General features: G+C 45.8%; 1 protein-coding gene across 8 annotated transcripts in view; it reads right to left on the reverse strand.

Moving 5' to 3' along the window:
* Nucleotides 1-20888, reverse strand: part of SPATA20 (spermatogenesis associated 20) — a 2403479-nt gene that overhangs the window by 1468468 nt on the left and 914123 nt on the right. The window contains exon 1 of one of the 8 annotated variants that reach the window (XM_078654438.1): nt 12080-12262. The exons of the other annotated variants lie outside the window; for them this stretch is intronic. Within the exon in view, the coding sequence (XP_078510564.1) occupies nt 12080-12133 (54 nt within the window). The 5' untranslated portion in view covers nt 12134-12262. Of the gene's footprint in view, nt 1-12079; nt 12263-20888 lie in introns of those variants that run through there. 8 annotated transcript variants of the gene reach the window in all.

Consider the following 20888-nt stretch of genomic DNA (forward strand, 5'->3'; position numbering starts at 1 on the left):
ACTAGTAATCATTTTATGTTGCACGTTTCCGCAGATCTACATACTGGGACTGAAGATGGTGGTAAGCAATAGATCCAGGGTTGGAATGCCCTTTTAAGTCTGTGCAAACCTACTAACTTGCATGTTTTAAGGGTTTTCAACAAATCTTCTCTAATCTTTCCCATACTGAGAAATGTTGGAAATTCACTCCTGAGAGTGGCAGACGTAAACCTTTCTGAGTTGGGAAAAAAGTAGTTGGAGGAATAATGAACTTCAAACATCCAGGTTTTCACATGAGCAAATATACACATACATATTTGCTCATGCTAAAATGCAGTTCACAAATATTTTGTAGAAGTACAATTTCTTGCCGTACTAATGTAAATTCTTGTGAATTCACGAAAGCCATATACCAAAGGTGCACTTTTTGGACTTTCTTTAATAATTGGGCCCCTAATTTGGCTTGGCGTTAACCATGACCGTTTGTGTTTATTAAAATTCTCTCGCTCTCTGAATCAGCTGGCTTCACTGTGAGTGAGCGCATTCTGCTCTTTCACAAGGAGCATATAAGTACACAAAGTAGTTTTGTTCAGTGCCAGTAACTAATGTGGCAGTGTGTGTTTTTTTGAGACCAAAAACAATTTTTGCGTTTGCCCATGTTTGCTATAATGGTGAGGGCCCGGCAGCTCTCACATCAATAAGGTTTTACAAAAGCCATGCCAAAACAAGTCACGCATTGCCAAAACTAAAAAGCTGACCACCAATGTCAGACCTACTGGCTTTGCCAAAGCTTGTTTATTTTTGTTTCCCATAATCTTATTGAAACTGGTTACACACATTTTCCAATAAGAATATTTTTGGGAAATACTAGCATGCATCAACACATTTTACTAAATGATACTGCAAAGAAATGTTACCTGAAATTTTACAGTAGTGTAGCAAAATGTTTTTTTCCCTACTTTTATTTTTTAGGAACATTTTATATTGAAAGCAAAGAAACCTTAATCTTGCTTTCAAGCTTCTGCAAATATTTGCACCTAATCAGAGCATTCTGTGAGCAACATGCATAGCCTCATGTTGCTAAACTTTGAAACTGTGTGTACACATTTTCATACTGGAACCACTGTCAGTAATGCAGTCAGAACGTACATTTACGCTCGCCCTAATAATAAAGGCTTTCAATTAATGAACCATAAATACAAGTTTGAACAGCATTAACACATGCACACAAATATTAACTTAACTACCGGCAGTACCCTTTCCTGATCCTTAATGTGGTACTGCAAACCGGCAGCCAAAGGGTTTGTGCTGCAGGGGGTTGGGCCTACTTGTCCCAAGGACAAAATGCACATTAAAACTTGTTGCCCTTGACCCCAAACAATATGTCCTGGACGTTGGGCTATAGGAATTCCACACCCCTGACAGTGCAACAAACTTTATGTCTTTGTATAGCAAGAATTGAAGGATCGGAACACACCGAGTATTCCCGCATTCTCACGCTTCGAGAATTGCCAGCACTTAACACACTTCAGTTGAGGATACACTAGATACCATGATACATAATGGCTCCTTTAATTCATAAGATCCCAATTGGAGGGGGTGGTTGGTATGGCCTGTGGAAACAAACAGGTGCAATATAGATTCTTGGGTAACACCGAAGGATTTAGGATGAATAGGCCTGATCAACGATATATACAAACAGAACACTTGGGGTGGTGAAGTCGTATAGAGTTGGGAAGTTATGCCTAGATTGGCTAAAATCTCAAAACTTTCCTACATGAAGCAACACTTTTCCCTTCTTTCTGATGACATGGATATCAGGGACTTTTATTAGGTGCCCGGAACCCATTCCAAAACGCTTTTTGTACGGAATATATTATGAGCTGTAGAAGATTTCTCAACAGGAAGCTGCTGAGAGATTGCGCAAGATTAATAGGGTTAATTTAGACAAGGCTTTGGCTGATAATGGTATGACCACATTATCATCCAGAATTTATTTAATGGGCAACATAGTGTCTTCCGCAATTGACATAATATAGCAAGACATGTCTATTTTACATACAATCTAATGGAAAGACAAATAGTAAAAGCACACAGAGATGAAAAATATATCATGTTTCTTAGTGAAATATTACACTAATTACCTTGACCGTGGCGGAACCACCATCAACTGACTGGATAATTCATGTTTACATCACCCTACCGGTCAACGACTTTCCAATTCCAATATTGTTTCCAATACCAACAGGCAGGCAGATATGAAGCTCTGGGGTATGGATATGTGCATGAGTACTGGGAATTACCATTCAGGTTTAGATGCAGGAATGGGGACATGGAAGTTTTTCTTAGTGGCTATGACTGTGAAGATGCTTTAAGAAGATCCTTAGTTTGCAAGGACATTTCTCTCCACAGGGCATGCAATGCTTCAGTAGCAAACTTGTCTTATCTAAAGGTTTCCCCAGCTGCCATGAGTCATCCTGTGTTCAGGCTACTCTCAAATGGGAGCTATTCGATGCTGAATGATCAAGGTTGCAGCAGAATGGAACCAGGCATCACTTATCTAGTGACGGTTAATTCCATAGTGACTTGTTGTACACAAGTACTGTTTCCACCTGCCCGCACAATTAGGGCGGCAGCACTATGGCCTTTGATAAATGTTTCCCACATAAAATGTGATTCCCTGAGCATGCTGAAAGCCCTGCTTGTTCAAAAAGATGTTGCCTCAACTTCAGCCAGAGAGACGTTTGTTATCCAGATTGCAAGGTCCTCGTCTGAGATACAGACCCTACTCCACACTAACTTCCGGCAGCATTTTGGGGAGCTGGTCCATCCTATCTTTAACATGTCTGATACAAAAGGAACAGTGCACTTTTAAAAATGTTTGGCTCTGGTTTGGTCAGCACCTTTCAGTCGATTTTTGGAGTTAACTCATCTTTTGTACACTCCATGTTGGGAAGCGTTTTTGGAGGGCTCCTGTTGTCCTGTTACTTGTGGCAGGAAGCCTGATTTAATTTCACCTGCTCCACTATGGAGGTCCCAGTTCAACTCTGAATTGAGACAGCACTGCTAGTGCGGCATTGCCGTGAACACATGGTACACTGCTTCGGCACACCTCAGCTTCAAGAACTAAACAAGCATTGGTTCTTATCCTTCAGGCCTGTCTGGCTTGACTGCATACAACCTGTCTTCCGCTTTCTGCCTTACAGCCACAAATGTGTCCTGGTTATGTGTCTCGGATCAGAATTGGCTGCACCACCGGAGACTGAAGTACTGATGGACCTCTTAAAGGTACATGTCTATTGCTGTCCCTAGGGTATTCCACTGATGATGAATGCATTCTTAGAGCCACCCTGGAATGCTTCAGCTCCTACTGATGTGAACACCGGCTCTGCAGAGAACTTAAGGGATACAACGCCCCTCTCGGAGGCTGCTGTGGGAACTGAATGGAATCACATTTGCTCCATAAATATTCAGTAGGGTGAGCCTCTGGGAAAGTCTGTGGTTGTGAGCAACAGCAATGCTGCGTCTACCACTCGGAACACAAACAACTGGCCTTTTCCGTGTGAGAATAATTTGGTCTCTTTTTTAAACAAAATTAACCAAACCGCTTTTTCAACCTGGGAGAGCTGGGCGGCGGGTCAGCTGCATCGCGGCTTCGGCGGCACCCAGGAGAACCGCGCTGCGATCAAACTCGGAGAGAAGTCGCCTCATAGCCCCGCCCCCCAGGAAGTGCACCGAATATATCAAAACAACGCTGATAGCAATACAATCGGCTATCATTCATTAACGAAGCTCTCTATTTCTTTGGAACCTACAACGGGAAAAGAGAAATCTTCACAGCGACAACGTGGAAAAAGGGCGTTTTGAAGCCAGCAGATTAACTATCTGGTACAAAAAACGACCCCAGGACTATGGCAAGGTATCGTGCCTTCTGCTCAGTTTTTCATTGTCATTTTTGCACCGCTTTTAAGCTGTTTTACATGACTGAACTTTTGTGATACTCTGCCCAAAATGGCTGGGGCCATAAAACTGTAGTATTTACTCTCCACTTCTACCTCGGAAAACAGATCTTTTCTCAAAAAATGGCTGGGGTCATAAACCTGCAACAACAAATTGCCAGACCCTCACAAAGCTAATCTTAAAGCACTGCCTTCCCCTTGCCCTCCAAAATAGACATAGGACTCACCTCTCCCTACCCTCCCAGTAAGATAGAAACAGGACTTCCTCGAAACTTGTCTGCATCTCTGATTTCAGGACATAAGAACAAACATAGGACTACTATACTCTGTGCTACCTCTCTACCCTGGCGGCCATCTTAGACTAGTCCTCATCTCTTCACCATGCCTAACGAAGCGGCCATCTTAGGCTAGACAAATCCTCTACCCCCCATACACACTTCTTAACTTCTTCTCCTACACCTCCCCCACGCACACCATAGCTCTTTCTTACACCCACCCTCACATCCCCCCTCGCTTGCCTCTTCCCCTTTGTCCAACATGGAACTCACGGGCAAACACACTTATAAAATTAACTACCCCCCAGAGCTCTCCAAAAAAAACGCAAAACGTTTTAAACAAAACTGCTTAAAGTCCCACCCTGAAACCCCCTTTCTATACACCTACTACTCCCTCATCAATGGAGCTAAGAGCACCGATATCATTCTCTACACTACACGCAGAGCACAATGGAGAAAAGCATTCCTCACCCTACTCACCATATCGACCACCAGGAAAACTGGCCATGGCATAACGCTATCCACCACACCATCCCAACTCTACCCAGCTAGAGCATCCATCACTATCTATAATAACGGTACTATCTTAATCCAATCCACAGACAGAAATCTCGACCTATTTGACAACCTGTTCCCCACTTTCAAAGAATACATCTCCAACGCTCAGATCCCGCACCATCTGGCCCCCAATACCAACATCCTCGACCTCACAACACCTCCTACCACTAACACGCACCTCCTCCCTCCCTCCAGTACTCTACTCTATCACCTCCCGGCTACTTACACATCACAATCCTCAATCCCAGCCGCGGTTCTACCCTCCGCCACCAACACCCCCACCCCCTCTACCCCACTCCCACCTAACCAGAACCCCACTCTTCCGACTAGCTTCTCAGAACAACTAACCTCACCTGACAGCACCCAACACAACATGACTCTCTCCCAACCCATCACCCCCCCACTCTTGGCACTCCCGCCACTACTAGCCCTCACTCTTCCCTCAACCTCTCCCCCCCCACTCTTTGCACTCCCTGCCACTCCTAGCCCTCTCCCCTCCCTCAACCTCTCCCCCCCCACTCTCACTCCCTTCTACCACAATGTCACCCCCGCAACGCCCAGCCTCCAAACGTCCCGCAATTGCCTCACCCCCCTATCATGGATTCCCTGTCCAATAACACCAACACCTTCACCAATCCTTTCACTCACCCCCCCAACCTCCCCACTTACCCCAACAGCAACACATTCACTAACACTCCCTACTCCAACCCCAACCACGTCACTAACACCCCCACTCCTCCCTCCCCGTCCCCAGTAACCCAGACACTCGTTCTCCATCAATTCCCACCCCCAACCCCTTACCCAACCCCACGCTGGACACGATCATGTCCACCCTCCTCCAAGTGAGAGAAGAACTCCACACCGTCAAAGAGTTTCTCATCACACACCCCAGACACCCCCTTCCCACCTCCACTTCCCGACCTAACAACTTAGCCCCCTCACACCGTTCTCGACCTAACAACGTAGCCCCCTCACACCCTACGCACCCCCCACAATGGTCCTCTATCCCCTCTCACAATACCTCCAACCGCCCTCGACGCACCATCATGACTCTTTCGGACCTTGACATACACACCCTACTCCGCACATATGTCCCGGATCGCCAAAACCCCTTAGCCACCACACACCTGTCCATTCCTACGATTTTCTCCAACACTCTCAGACACCCCACGCATAACAACAGAGGCTCCGTCCCCAACAACCTCACAAAAGTCCCCCTCACTCAAGATCCCCCCCCAAACCCTCTGCACCCCCAGACTCAAATGCACACTTCTCAACTGTAGATCGGCCCAAAGACACTCCTCGGAGGTCGCTGATCTCATCATCTCTCTGAACCTTGACCTAGCCATCCTAACTGAAACATGGTTAACTAAATCTTCTACCCCTATCATGGATATCCTAGTCCCCCCCAACTACTGCATCATTAGACTTGACAGAACTAGGAAGACAGCCGGTGGAATCGCATGCATTTACAAGAGCAACCTTACGATTAATCTGGGGACAACCTCACCTTCTCCCAACAACTCATGGACACAATCTCAATCAACTCAGGACGGCAAAACACACAAATTTACCTTGGCGATTACAATCTCCACTGGAATGATGGTAGTGACGCAGTGGTCAATAGCCTCCAAAACTACCTTAACGCCTCTGACCTCACCCAAATTTGCAACAGCCCGACCCATGACAAAGGCTCTATCCTCGACCTCATCATCTCCAAAGAAGGCACTATTCAACTTGATTCAATCCAACCCTGTGACTGGTCAGATCACCATACTGTTACATTCTTTATCAATGAAAAAGTTAAACGTATCCCGGTCCAATCCTCCAAGCCCAAAGTTTGGAAAAGAGACCTGAAGAAACTCAATCCAAACTCTGTACCCCCTAACAGCTGCAATCTCCTACTTCCCCCTACCGACGTTACTGACGTTCAGTGCTTAACTGACCACTATCTCAATGCTATGACCTCAATAATCAATGAGGCTGCACCGATGCAACTGAAAAGAGACTCCACCAAGATCTCTAACCCTTGGTACGACGGGAGTCTCAATGAAGACAGACGGGCCATGCGAATGGCAGAGCGCACCTGGAGATCTGTTCCTTCGGCACTGCACCTAAAAATTCTGAAGAAAAAGAGAAACGCATACTTCAGGAAAATAAAACGCTCAAAGTCAGATTTCTTCAGACTCCAGCTCGACCAAGCAAAAAACCGTCCAAGAAAACTGTTCGAGCTAATTCGATCTCAATCCAAGGAACAACCCCAAGCAGTCGACACTATGGGCAATGCACCTTCCTGTGAAGATTTCTCTGCTTTCTTTAAACATAAAACTGACAACATAAGGAGCGATCTCCTCATTGACGCTAGCCTCTACTCCAAACACCACTGCATAACACCCAATGAACCAAAAAACAATGCGACATGGTCATCCTTTGACACGTACTCTGAAGAAGAATTTGACAGTCTACTCAGCACCCTGAAACCATCCAATCACCTCAATGACCCTCTTCCTGCTAATGCTGTAATAGACTTCACCCCGTTGCTCCTCCCATTCTGGACTAAAATTATCAATAGCTCACTTCAACAAGTTCAAGTTCGGGTATTTGTATAGCGCACTACTCACCCAGAGGGTCTCAAGGCGCTTGGGGAATGGGTTCATTATTTGTCGAATAGCCAACAACAAGGAACCATACCTGACTCCCTCAAAGTTGGACAAGTTACACATTTACTAAAGAAACCAACAGCAGACCCCACTGATCTAAACAACTACCGTCCTATCACCAACATTCCCACTCTCGCCAAACTGTTGGAAAAATGCGTTCAACTACAATTGACAAAGCACATAGAACAGTTTGATCTCCTCAACCCTCATCAATCAGGCTTCCGAGCAGGGCACAGTACCGAAACGGCTATGACTCACATAATTGACGACGCCCTCCAAATTTTAGATCACAATGATTCTTGCCTCCTCATCTTTCTTGATCTCTCTTCAGCATTCGACACTGTGAAACATGAGAACTTACTCGAACTCTTAAAAACAAGAATGGGTCTTTCCGGGACTGTTCTTCAGTGGTTCACCTCCTTTCTTCACAACAGGTCTCATAAATTCAAGAGCAACAACTTGATGTCCTCCCCAGTACCTGTATCGTTAGGTGTCCCTCAAGGATCCTGCCTATCCCCAACTTTGTTCAACCTAGTTATGGAACCTCTCACCACCTTGCTACAAGCATCCAATGTACACTTTTACATGACATGTACGCCGATGACACTCAGCTATATCTCAAATTACAATCCCCCAAAGACATCATGCGTCTGAACTCAACGATCAGAAGCACCCAATCCTGGCTGGCCGATAACCACCTCAAACTCAATGCTATGAAAACTGAGTTCCTTCTGATCTCACCTCCCGCGAAAATCTCTACCACTCAAACTTGGCTTAAACACCTAACTGCACTCAATGTCCAACCGACCATCGTGGACTCAGCAAAATCTTTAGGCATAACACTTGACGCCAATCTCAACATGCAGCAGCATATCAGCAAGGCAACTAGGGGAGCAAACTTCCAAATAAATACCTTGAGGAAACTTAAACCCTTCCTCCCAGCCAAAGACTTCCAAACTGCAGTACAAGCGCTAATCATCCCTCGCATAGACTACGGCAGCATCGCCCTCTGCGGCCTCCCCCTAACTACAACTGCACCCCTGAGAGCTCCACTAAACGCGGCAGCGAGACTCATCACTGGATCAAAAAAACATTCACATATCTCACCGGACTTTAAATCCCTGAACTGGCTACCTTTTGAAGCCAGAATACATCTGAAGATTGCCTGCTTGACACACAAGGCTATCCACCTGAAATCACCTGGCTACCTCACCCAGAAGCTGACAATTTCCGGCGGCTCGAGAACCACCAGAAGCACAAAGAATCTTCTGCTGAAACCTCGAAGATTCCGGAAGGAAAGAACTTACAAACGCTCCTTCTCAGGAATGGCGCCTAGGATCTGGAACTCACTCCCTCCTGAAACCAGGCTCATCCCCTCCGCTTTTCTTTTTAAGAAAGAAGTTAAAGCTATCCTCATGGCTAAATACACTTGATCTACCATTTTTGATCTTTTAAGACTCTGCGTCGATCTATACTCTTGTTTGATCCATTTGCACATATGTTTTACCTGTATTATCGACCTTACCCGATTGTTCATACTCCCTCCTATCTGTATTACTTGCATTGATGACCTACCTTCCTAACTGTATTACTTGCATTGATGACCTACCTTCCTAACTATGCTCCCTCGTGTACCCACCCCCCTTGCCTATGTAAAGCGCTCTGTTATCTGCAAAGATCTTGTTCGCGCTATATAAAACTTAAAAAAAAAAAAACGTGAAAGGGGTGTTATAATAAATACTTTGCTATACAGTACTCAAACGCCTTTCATTGACTAATGCTTAGATGATATGCAAGGCGATATAATTATGTTTTTTCATATTATTCTTAAATCTGAAATAAGTAGAAGAGTGGATTTCGATTTTAGGACCACATGTTCTCATTAAACAGGCATGGGTCTTGTTTAATGTTTGCTGGCATGGCAACATCTGCAGTGTCCTAGCAAGGGTGCTGTAAGACCACACGCAGGCACAGACAATTGCTCATCTACCCACACTATATCGTAGTAAAATATCCCAAGGCATGATTGGGGCCTAGGGAGCTCTTTATCTACATTGACTCATGTGCCACTGCGCCTGCTGGATTATTGGAGGCTAAGCCTCAGGGACTTTTTCAATAGAGTGCAAAAACAGTGGATCCTGTCAGTTGATTCAGCCTGCCACTAATTAGCGACCCAGAGCCAGACATTTAAGCTCCCTGTGCTTCTGTTTACCCAGAAGTAAGGAGCTAATAGCATTCAAGTGTTTTCTTCAGAGTCCTGGCAAATGGTACTACATAACCCCAGAAAACACATATACACACCCTTCTATCTCAACTACCACACATTTGCAACATCACTTACAAACAATAGATAACTCTATCTATAACACTAACCAATCCACTCATCATTTATAAAACCCAATTCCACACCATACATAGCTATATCCAATTCAGACACTTTTTGTCACCAAGAAAGCTATCTTGCCTCTTTTCAGCCACCAACACACTCCTCTTCTTTCTACTACAATAACATAACCGTACACTCCACTGCAGTCACACCTCTTTCAGCAATCAAATCTAACACACTCTTAGTTCATCCTCTCTTAAACACACCACCCCCTTTACCTAACAACTTCCACTCACTGACAATACTTTACCTACAAATCCTTCTCAGAAAACAAATACATGATCACCTCCTTCCACTACTCCTCAAAAACAACACATAACACACACACCAGCACAAAACAAATCTCTCATGCACAACACCTCATAATACTTTCCCTCACAAACATACATCCACTCACATCTTCCAGACTACACAAATGATACAAACCATGAACAAATTCCAGTGCCAAGCTTGCTCTCTTTCCCCACACTTAACACATATACAGCAACACAGCAACTATCTTAACAGCCTCTCATCTTTTGGACAGTTTAGAACCTTACAACATGACCCACATGCTGAACCCCCACCCCTAAGTCATCCACCTTCAACGCTAAACAGATGCAAACAAAATAAGAAACAAGACACTCCTCACAACTTCGATTCTCCATTTCTACTGCACAAGGTTGCACTACAAAAACATCACAGCACACCAACTCACTTTAAACCACCATCTCCACCACCTGCACACACAGACCCATCAAAATGCCTTCTTAGCCTGCTGGACGAGGAACACAATACAGAACAGCTACACTATTGCTGTCCTCCTGCAGCTAGTACCAACACAAAGGACACACCTGGTACAAGCCCACAAAATACTGCTAACTCTTCTACAAAACAAAGTCACACTATTACCTAAGCACATTCTCTAAACTTCCTACTAATAACTGCTCTATCGCTCTCTAAAAACAAACATCACATCAACGACCTTCTCACTGACACAAAACCTGACATACTCTTCATAACTAAATCATGGTTGGGAGATTGCATTGTCCCAATCTTGCATGAAGCCGTTCCTCGAAGCTATCAAACTAGCACGCAAAATCGTATAGGCAAAAGAGGAGGTGGCCTGGCTGTTGTATTCAAGCAAACATCACATATCACTAAAGCTGACGTCTCCATACAAGATTGTGAGGCCCTTTTCACCAGATGCAATCCTACACCATCTTCCTCCTGTAACTTCCTTCTCCTTTCCAGACCTCCACCTAGCAATGCAACTTTTCCAGACACACTTCTAGACACAGTTTCAAACCTGATAACACTATACTCAAACCTATGCATTCTGGGTGACCTCAACATCTGGTTTGATAAACCCAATATGCCCCATGCTAAAACAATCATCACTGGCCTAGATGCACAACCTACATCAAATCGTCCACAAACCCACACACATTGCTGGACACATCCTTGTTGTCATATTTGAAAGTACAGAACTAGTTACCTTTCAAACAATAACTCCACTCACATGGTCAGGCCACCATTTGCTTGCTTTCCAAAATAAAAGAACAAAAAGTTGGGGGGGCGGAGCTTGCCACACAACGAGATGGCTGCATAGATTGAGAGCTCAGCGAGCCATCAGCGTCACACTTAAACTATCCTGCCAACTAACCTCCATCATATGTTGAAATTGACAGAAAAACACATCTGAATGGCAGCGCCATGGACCAACGCGCCTTGAACCCGGCTAAAGATTTATAAAGGCGGCGACAGGGCCTACCCGCTGTGCTTCTGCATCAATGCAATGGTAATCCTCGCAGCTCCTAGGGTCATGCTCTGCTGTGTTGAAGGCACACTAATTAAAGCCATGGGTCAAGTAAACAAAACACAAACCAAGCTACCCTTTGATGCTAAAACCACCAGGCATAAGAAAACAAATCGGGCTCGATCTGCTGACGCCAGAACGGAGACGTCGGAGGAAGAGGCTGGCGACGTGAAACAAATGTTTGCAACTATCCAAAAAAGTCTTATGACTATGGACGGGAAAATAGACTCTCTGGTCTATCATATGGATAGGATGTCTGAGAGGCTCGATAAGCAAGCGGAGCGCACAGACATGTCTGAGAGGCGCTTTCTTAATGTGCTCGGAGGAACATGGCGGCGGGCTGACGCCGGTCGCTGGAGCTCCGGGAGCAGCAGGGCACTTACTACGGATATGCGGCGCTTATAACAGCGGAATATGGCAGAATTCCCCGTAAGGACGTGGCACCCGTTTTGAAACTTTCTTACTCTTTTTTTGGTGGATGTCTTGTCGGTGAATCGGCGAGCCGGGAGTCTTCTCATCTTCACCGCGGCAGCCGAGGCAGAGGGCGGCGGCAGCTGAGGCCGAGGCTCGGATGGGTTGGGAGGCGGAGCCTACAGCATACTGCGGATTCGGAGGTCGTCGGACTAGGCTCTGGGTTCGGATCCAGACCGCAGCCGCAAGAGTCAGCTTTCGGGTGTCCACTGGCCACGGTGCTCCACAGCGTGCGGTCTGCGTGGGAAGCGCCTCAATTACACAGCGTCTTTCCGCCCCCTGCTCGGACCTGGTAAGATGGTCGCCGGTTGGGAGTGAGCTGGGTTACATGGATTTGGATTCCGCTATTCCCGATCTGACATCGACCTCGGGTGTAGGGGTAGGGGAGTAGTGGTAACCCAGGGCTTCAGGGGGGAGCTTGACGCCCCTGGGAAGCGGTGTTTTGGTGAGAGGAGCGGATGGGAGGTGTCTGTATTGGGTCTTCAAACGGGGTTAGTTCTCCCTGTTAAAAATAGATATCAGCTGCGGTCCCAGTCCGAGCCTAAAACTAAAAGTGGATTGGACCCTACAGAGTGCTCAGGAGGAGTGGTCCCTACGACCCCACGCAAAATAAAGGCCATTAAATCAGGGGACATTAAGAAGCCAAGAGGATCTAAGGTCACTTGCCCTCCACTAAAAACCACCCCATCACTTAAAACTTATTTCAAGATAATTGAGCAGGAGGTGAGTTCTAAGGAGCTAGTTCCAGCCCCACTGCAGAGTCCCCCTTCAATTCTTCTCAAGAATCACTTTTCTCCTATCATGAAGATTCCAGAATTTGAGAAAGGCATGAGTGTTGCTGTTGGGGATAACCAAGTGAACTAGTAAAAGCCTTCCTCTGGTGGTATTTCTCCTGCGCCAAATCATTTAGGTGGCTTATCTACTAATACTGCTGCTATCGACACCGCCATCGTTTCTACCTCTCCTGCACCTGCCCTATCAGCTCAACAAGTATCAGCACGTATTGCAGTTAATCTTTCTGATTCACCGGTTTCAAAGGTAGTTCATAAAGGACTTACAATGCAGGCTTAGGGGGGAGAAAGAATAGAGAGTGGCGAGCTGCAGCTTGGGTCCTTGCTTCAGTCTCTAAGGGGAGACTTGCTCTCTAAATTTAAAATATCTGAGGCGAATCAGAAGGGGATCCATGAGAAGTGAGAAGCCCTAGAGTAAAAACTGGATGATATTTGCACACGAACTGGGACCCTCGAACTTGAAGTTAATCCCTTTCAGAATCCGTGCAGGGGAATACGAAGGACATAGAGGTTTAAAAAGCTCAAAATAGATCACTACAGATGGATATGTAGAGGCTTGAAATGCAAGCACGGATAAATATTCTGATGATCCTTAAAATACCAGAGGGGGCAGAGAAGGGAGACATTAAGGCAGCTGTGTGTAAATTGTTAAGGGAGGGAGTGCTGAAAGATAGAGAAGACATCGATCTCGAGCCAGAGATTCAGAGAGTGCACAGAGATCCTTTTAAGCTGCACCCCGATAGGAAAGCCCCTAGGAAAGTTTAAGTCAACTTCCAGGCATATACAGTGAAAGAATTGATCTTGGGGAGAGCCCTAACGGGGACGGCATTGCACTACGATGCTGGGCTCTACCAAATTCGCTCTGATCTAGGGGGAAGAACAGCGCAAAGACAGTGGGAGTTGGGCTCTAGGATGCCAGATTTGAGGAGCCGGGGAGCGCAGGTTCAAATCAAATTTCCCGCATTACTGAAAGTAATGTGGAAAAATAAGATGCACAACTTCAGCTCCCACGATGATGTGGATGCCCTCCTGGTCCAGATGAGGGGGTAGTTATACTATTTAGGGTTTTGGCACGATCTCAGTATTGAATATGGGGAAAAGATGTAATCTAATAGAATAAAAGAAGGAAAGGGAAAAGAAAAAGGGGAGAAAAAAAGAAAAAAGGTCACATATGAATGGTTTGGGGGTCACGGTTACTGGGCATCAGTTGATAGTTAGTTTCTCTTTTTTTTTTTAACAAGTAAGGTGTTCTTGCTGCTCCGGGGGGGGTCCCAAATAGGCGGTTCTTAGAACGCCATGGGATGAAAGGTGGGTTCCTCATGGGAGGGCAAGGATGGGATGCACGGGGTGGGGGAGCAAGGGGGGTAAAATAGAAAAAATTGTCCTGATACGAGTAAAAGTTGGTCATGCTAGCTCAAGTTGGGACGTTTTTTGGCTTGAATATGAGTAGGTCCTATGAAAACAAACTCTTCTCCTGAAACGTGAATTGCTTAAGGAGTAGTGGGAAGCAGTCCCGGGTTTGTGAGTTCTTAAAGAGTAATGAGGCTCATATCTACTTGCAACAGGAAACTCATTTAGAGGCCCAGGAATGTAAACAGGGGTTTAGTAAGCTTAGCTAGGTTCAGGAGGTGGTATGCTCTAAACAAAGGGGCTGCACTAGAGTAGCAATGATTATAAGAGGCAATATGGGGATTAAGGTGGAGAAACTAGACACTGATCAGTCAGGGAGGTGGCTGGTGGCTACCCTGTCAATTTGCGGTTCCCTGATAGTTTGTGCTGTCTACTATGGGCCTAATGAAGACAACTCAGGCCCCCTTTTAAATCTGGAGGCCAGCTTGCTAAGTTCATCTGCTCCAGTCATAATTGGCGGTGATTTTAATCTGGTATTTGATAAGCAGTTAGACTGGACTTCTAAAGTAAAATACAATGTTCCACCCAGAACATTTTCTACACTTAAGAATGTCATCAAGGAGTTCAATCTGTTGGACATTCTGAGGGTTAGTAATGGTAATGCTAGGGAATTTTACTTTTATATCAAAAAATATAAACAACATTCAAGAATAGATTACTTCTTGGTGGATCAGAGTATGCTCTCAGATCTCGAGTCCATAGCTTATATCCCAGCAATTATATCTGATCATTCTGCAGTTGAGTTGGTACTTAACTTTAAGCTTAAAGAGCGCCAGAGGAGATGGACTGGATAGGACCTTGCTACTAGATGAGGGGGTGAGGGCTGAGCTCGATGTAAAAACAGAACAGTTTTTCAAGATCAATATAGACTCCACTTGTGATCAGATAGTCGGAGACCTTTAAAGCTTATTTGAGGGGACTTTCGAGCTACCTAATGATCAACAAAAAAAAATCCTTTAAAGAGGCAGAAGCAGATAGTCTCAAGAGGATTAAGGAAAAGGAGACCGAGCTGCAGCAGGCAGCCCTGACCTCTCGGAATCTCATGCCGCAGTTGGAAAGGGAATTGGTGACTCTGCAGGCAGATTTTCAGGCCAATATTGATAAGATCTTGAAGGATAGATGGGATGCCAGCAAATTACAACATTTCGCATATAGCGAAAAATGCGGCTCACTGTTGGCATGGAAATCTTGGGCAGATAGGGTGAGAAACCATATTAAGATCTTGGCACGAAGAGGGTCAGGTGCCCTGTTACAGGATGACGATAAGATCAGGGAGGAGGCAAGATCATTTATGCTTAATCTGTTTGAGGAAGATATCGATCACAGACCGGATAAAGTTAGGGAATGGTTAAATTCAAGGGATCTCCCTCACTTGTCCGAAGCTGATAGGTTGTACCTGTGCACCAGTATTTCTGAGGGTGAAATTAGAGAACAACTTAAAAAGATGAGAAGGGGTAAAGCCGCCGGTCCAGATGAACTTCCAGTTGAGGTTTATCTTGGGATATTGGACAAGGTGGTGCCGGTCTTAAAAACCCTGTTTAATAAAATATACATACAGGGAGAAGACACCCCCTGTCATGGTCTGAAGCAACAGTTTTCTTGATCCTTAAACAGAATAAGGACCCGCAGAAAATTGAGGCATATTGACCTTTTTCACTATTAAATTCGGATCTTAAGATCTTCTCTGGGATATTGGCTGCCAGGATGGCGAAAATTATTAAAACCATTGTACATCCTGACCAGAGGGGGTTTTTACCCGGAAGACAGCTCAACGAGTTTACTTTTCAAGTCATAGGGGCAATAGATGTTGCAATAGATAAAAAGCTGCCATTCACCATAGTTGCAATAGATGCCGCTAAGGGGTTTGACCAGGTGAACGGGTTCTACCTCTGGGAGACCTTGCAAAAATTTGGTTTTCCTACTAATTCCGTGGAGGCTGTTAAATCTCTTTACTTTAACCAGCGAGCAAAAGTGTTAGTTAACGGTGCGCTGACTGAATGGTTCAGTATTTCAAGAGGCACTAGGCAGGGATGCCCCTTGTCACCTTTATTATTTAATCTATATATTGAACCTTTCGTGTGCTCCCTTAGAGCAGATCCCCTCATCAGGCCTTTTAAAATCGCAGATCTAGAGCTCAAGTTTGCTCTTTATGTGGACGACCTCCTTATGTATACTTCCAATCATGCAGAAGCTATACCCAGGCTGTTTGAATTGGCTGAGAAATTCTGTAAAATCTCGTGCTATAAAACCAACAGGGAAAAAAATGAAATGATGGGATGTAAATGTAAATGTGAATGTAAATGTAGTAGTACTTGTATAGCGCACGAATCACCCATGAGGGTATCTCGGCGCTTGTGCGCATACCGCCGTGGAACCCTTCCTGGCTTTTCCCTGTGAAGTGCCCACTCCTGGGCACCCCCAAGGTGAAGCCAGGCATCCTAGCGTAGTTGGGGCCGTTGTGGAGATTAAGCAAACTATTGCCCAGAGTTGCAGAGTGGGACCCATGATTAGAATAGGCACCGAGGCGAGAATTATCAGGTCCGCGGAAATTGAGCCCAAGACCCGCCGAGGCGGGAATTGAACCCTGGTCCCGGGCTAGACCTCTGCATCAAGGTCTGCCAGTCTAACCATTGAGCCACACTTCTCCATTTGTGCGAATATAATACAGGGAGCAAAGAGTCAGATGAGATACCTGGGGATACACTTAGCCCAGAAGCTGGTCTAAGCTTCAGTTGGAAGAAGGTCTCTAATGAGGTTGGCAGCCTATTGTTTACTCTGGGCAACCTCCCGTTGAACATCTATTGGAGGGTCAACCTCGTGAAAATGATAATTTTGCCCAAATTAACCTTTTTGTTTAATTCAATCCCATTATCCTTTAGTACTAAGGATCTTGCCATACTTCAAGGTAAAATTGGGTCTTTTATATGGGCCACCAAAACCCCGAGAATAGCCTGGAAAAAGCTCAGGGGAGGGTTAAAGTTAGGGGGATTGGCCCTACCCGACCTACTTTCCTATTGCCATGCTTTCCATTTTAAAAACTTTAGAATCTTGGGTAATAAAATGGACTCTTCCTCTCTAGGCCTCCTATTCCAGGCTATGATACATGATGTTCCACTGCGACAGGAGTTTTTTCTTTACAAATTTGGGGACCCAAAGTTCTACAAGAATGTCCGACTTAAGACCTTGCGAGCCACACTGAATAACTAGGTGCATATCAGGAGGGTTTTGAAAATTCTGTATTATACACCACAGGCCCCAATTTGGGGTTCCCCAGGCACCCCTGAATGCCTTCAGGATCAATTGTGCCAGCCACTTAGATTAGCAGGTATCAGTCTCTGGGGAGACCTTCGGAAGGATTCACAACTGATTAGCTGGGAGTCAATCTCAAATTTGACCGGGGGGACACTTACGAGATTTAAGTTCTATCAGCTATCCGCATGGTGGGCAACGCAGTCATGGGGCAACGAGAACACCAGCACAATAATTGATTCTGTTTCCAGAACGGGTCCATGGAAACGTGAAGTATCATTCAGGTATGGGGACCTCTTGGATGCGGGGGATTGCTTGGAATCGGAGGTGGGGAAACTCTAGGGCAGTGTCTGTGCAGGAGATTGGGAGGGAATGCGGAAACTTTGGTGTGATTCTTTCATTATGTTGCAGACAGTGGTGAAACCAGCTACACTCAGGAGGAATCATCTGTATACTGCTTACAGAGTGTATTGGACTCCCGGGAAACTGTCTAAAGTAACCGCGAGGGTTTACAACTGCCCCAGATGTAAGTACCCAGCCGCAGACGACCTGCACATGTTCATGGACTGTCCGAGGATCGAGCCTTTCTGGACCGAGGTATGTGGTTTCCTGGAGGACGTGTTGCTCCAGCGGATTGAAGTAAGCTTAAGGTTAATCTTCTTTGGTCTTATGTCGGATTATTGCATGAACGCTCCAGCTTCAAAATTTGCAGTTTACGTAATTATTGCCAGAAGGGAAATTTGTAGAGCTTGGAAATCTGAAATCCGTCCTTCCTTCGCGGACTGTCTAAAGCATATTATCATGATCAGTCAATCAGATATGGCCTGTGATAAATCTAGTGCTTGTGAGATATGGGCAGCCTTAGGGGCCTGGAGGGAGAAGTAAAATTGGTTCTATGATTATGCCAGAGGACTGTTGGTCCAGTCCTCCTTAGTAACATGCGGTCCTCCAGGTGCTGTGAACGGGAGTGGGACCAGGATACAGCCTTACCTCTAGGAGAACTCTGCTTCCCCTCCTCAGACCTTTTAGAAAGGTGGTGATCGAATTGGCCTGTGTGGAAGGTGCAGAGGAATCCCATCTAGAGCGCTTCTGATGGCATTTATGAGGACAACAACAAAATATATATTTTTTTTTAAATGGCTGAGAGGCGGATCACGGAGGTTGAAGAAGCCCAGACCGAAACGGACCAACTGCAAAGACAAATGGCCAAAACCATCTCGGACCCACAAGATAAAACAGAGGACTTAGAGGCTCGCTCGCGCCACAGTAACCTATGCATAACGGTCCTGCCGGAGACAACCTCAATGGGTAACGTAGAGCAATTCATTGAAAAGCTCCTGATATCCTTACTTGGCCGTGAAGCATTCTCGGAAAGGTATGTAGTTGAAAGGGCTCACTGGGGCCAAGACCAGCGCTGGGTCACCCGCCACGACCGGTGATAGCTAAGCTCCTGAATTACCGGGATCGGGACTCTGCTCTGAGGCGCACTAGAGAACTGGGGGAACTTAAATACGAGGGCTCCTCTATCTCCCTCGACCCAGACTTCACGGCCAGAGAACAAGAGGCACGACGACAATTCAACCCTCTCAAATGGCAACACCGAGATCACATCACATACGCCATGCTCTATCAGGCCAAGTTGAGGGTCAACATGAATGGCTCCGTATGTATCTTCACAGATCCGAAGATGCTGCAAAAAGCACTGAAGGATTAGCTCAAAAAGGCGAGAAAGGAATCAAAACAAAACGAAGCGGCGGAAGCGGAACCCGAAGGAAGTTCTCTTGAGAACAATGACTAGACCACTGGACACTAGCTTTCCCTACCTAGTACAATGCCTACGTAACACGGTCTCATTCTTGGCGCACGGAACCCTGGTGCAATAGGCACCAAGATGCCCTTCACCTCGCTGCTGTTGGTATGCTGCACCATGGAGTACAGAGGATTATGCCCACTATCATGAATCGCAAGTACCACGGAATGGTTTTAAATGTGCAATACAAATGTCAGTTAATGTTCGGGAGTGTTGGGAGCCCCGCTGCAGGTGGTCTAGAATGGGGTCTGTGGATGGTTCCCCTACCCTTTCATTTACATGTGCCACAAATATGTGCTACGGTTTAACACAATGTTTTGGCCTGGTTAGTTGACATGCAATTATTTCGCTCTATATGTGTGGAAATGCTGAAGGTTTCATAGCGGTGCTAAGTTAACATCCGTCCCTGCGAGTTACACACTGCATAGTTTCACACTGGGAGGGTTCTCAATTGGGGTGGGGGGCGGAGACAGGTCACGATGCCAAGTTGGGGTTGGCATGGTGTGGGCAGTGGGTGGTGGGATTGTATTTGAGTAATTGTAATTATGTTTTGTTTTATGATTCTTGTTATTTTTCTTTTGCTCCATATGGCTTCCTTCATGCAATGGATGATTATAGATGTGCTTATACACTCTACACGTCACCGTGTACGCATCACATCCATGTCACTTAGCAAGCGGAATTAGAAACTTCCATTTGGGTTACTACACTAGAAAAAGACTATCGCAGTATAATAACAAATGAGTACTAAACTGCGGTTCCTGACCTGGAACGTCAGAGGTCTCAACGACCAACGTAAGACCAGGAAGGTTATGTCCTATCTAAAAAGGCACAACATAGATGTGGCGCTCCTACAGGAGACACATCTCCCAGTATCAGACTTCCCACGATTTAGGAATAGTATAAGGGGCAAGATCCATGCAGCAGGATTCACCTTGCACGCCAGAGGGGTAATCACATAGATTAATCCCACATCCAGACTCACACTTGAAGAATTACATACTGACGCTAATGGCGGGTATGTGGTGTCTAGATGTAGGGGGTAAGGCGCAGACTATTTATTGATTAATGTATACGGACCTAATCATGACTGCCCACAATTTCATTTCGACTTCCTGACCATGGCTAGGCAGTTGCCGGACTCTCCACAGATTTGGGGGGGGGGGGAGGGGAAGGGGGGTGGATTTTAATTGTGCACTACACCCTGACCTCGATCACTCAGGAGGCCCACCGAGATGCCATGCACAGACAGCAGAGACCATTTTAGGTGCTCTCAAGGAATTAAACATGTTTGACGTATGACGTTTTCGCTCTCCCCTAGCCGGGGGCTTCACGCACTATTCTGCACCCCATACCCTACACACCAGAATAGACTACTGTTTCCTATCAAGATCGCTACAAAGCTCCCTTATAGAATGTGAGGTGTTCCCCCAAACCTACTCTGACCACTCCTCGATTCTCCTGGCCTTGCTCACCCCCGCCAAACGACCCCCCCCCCCCAGTTTACCTGGCAATTCCCACCCTATGCTCTATTAGATGAGC

This window comes from Lissotriton helveticus, chromosome 7, assembly GCF_964261635.1.
Source record: "Lissotriton helveticus chromosome 7, aLisHel1.1, whole genome shotgun sequence".
NCBI lineage: Eukaryota > Metazoa > Chordata > Amphibia > Caudata > Salamandridae > Lissotriton > Lissotriton helveticus.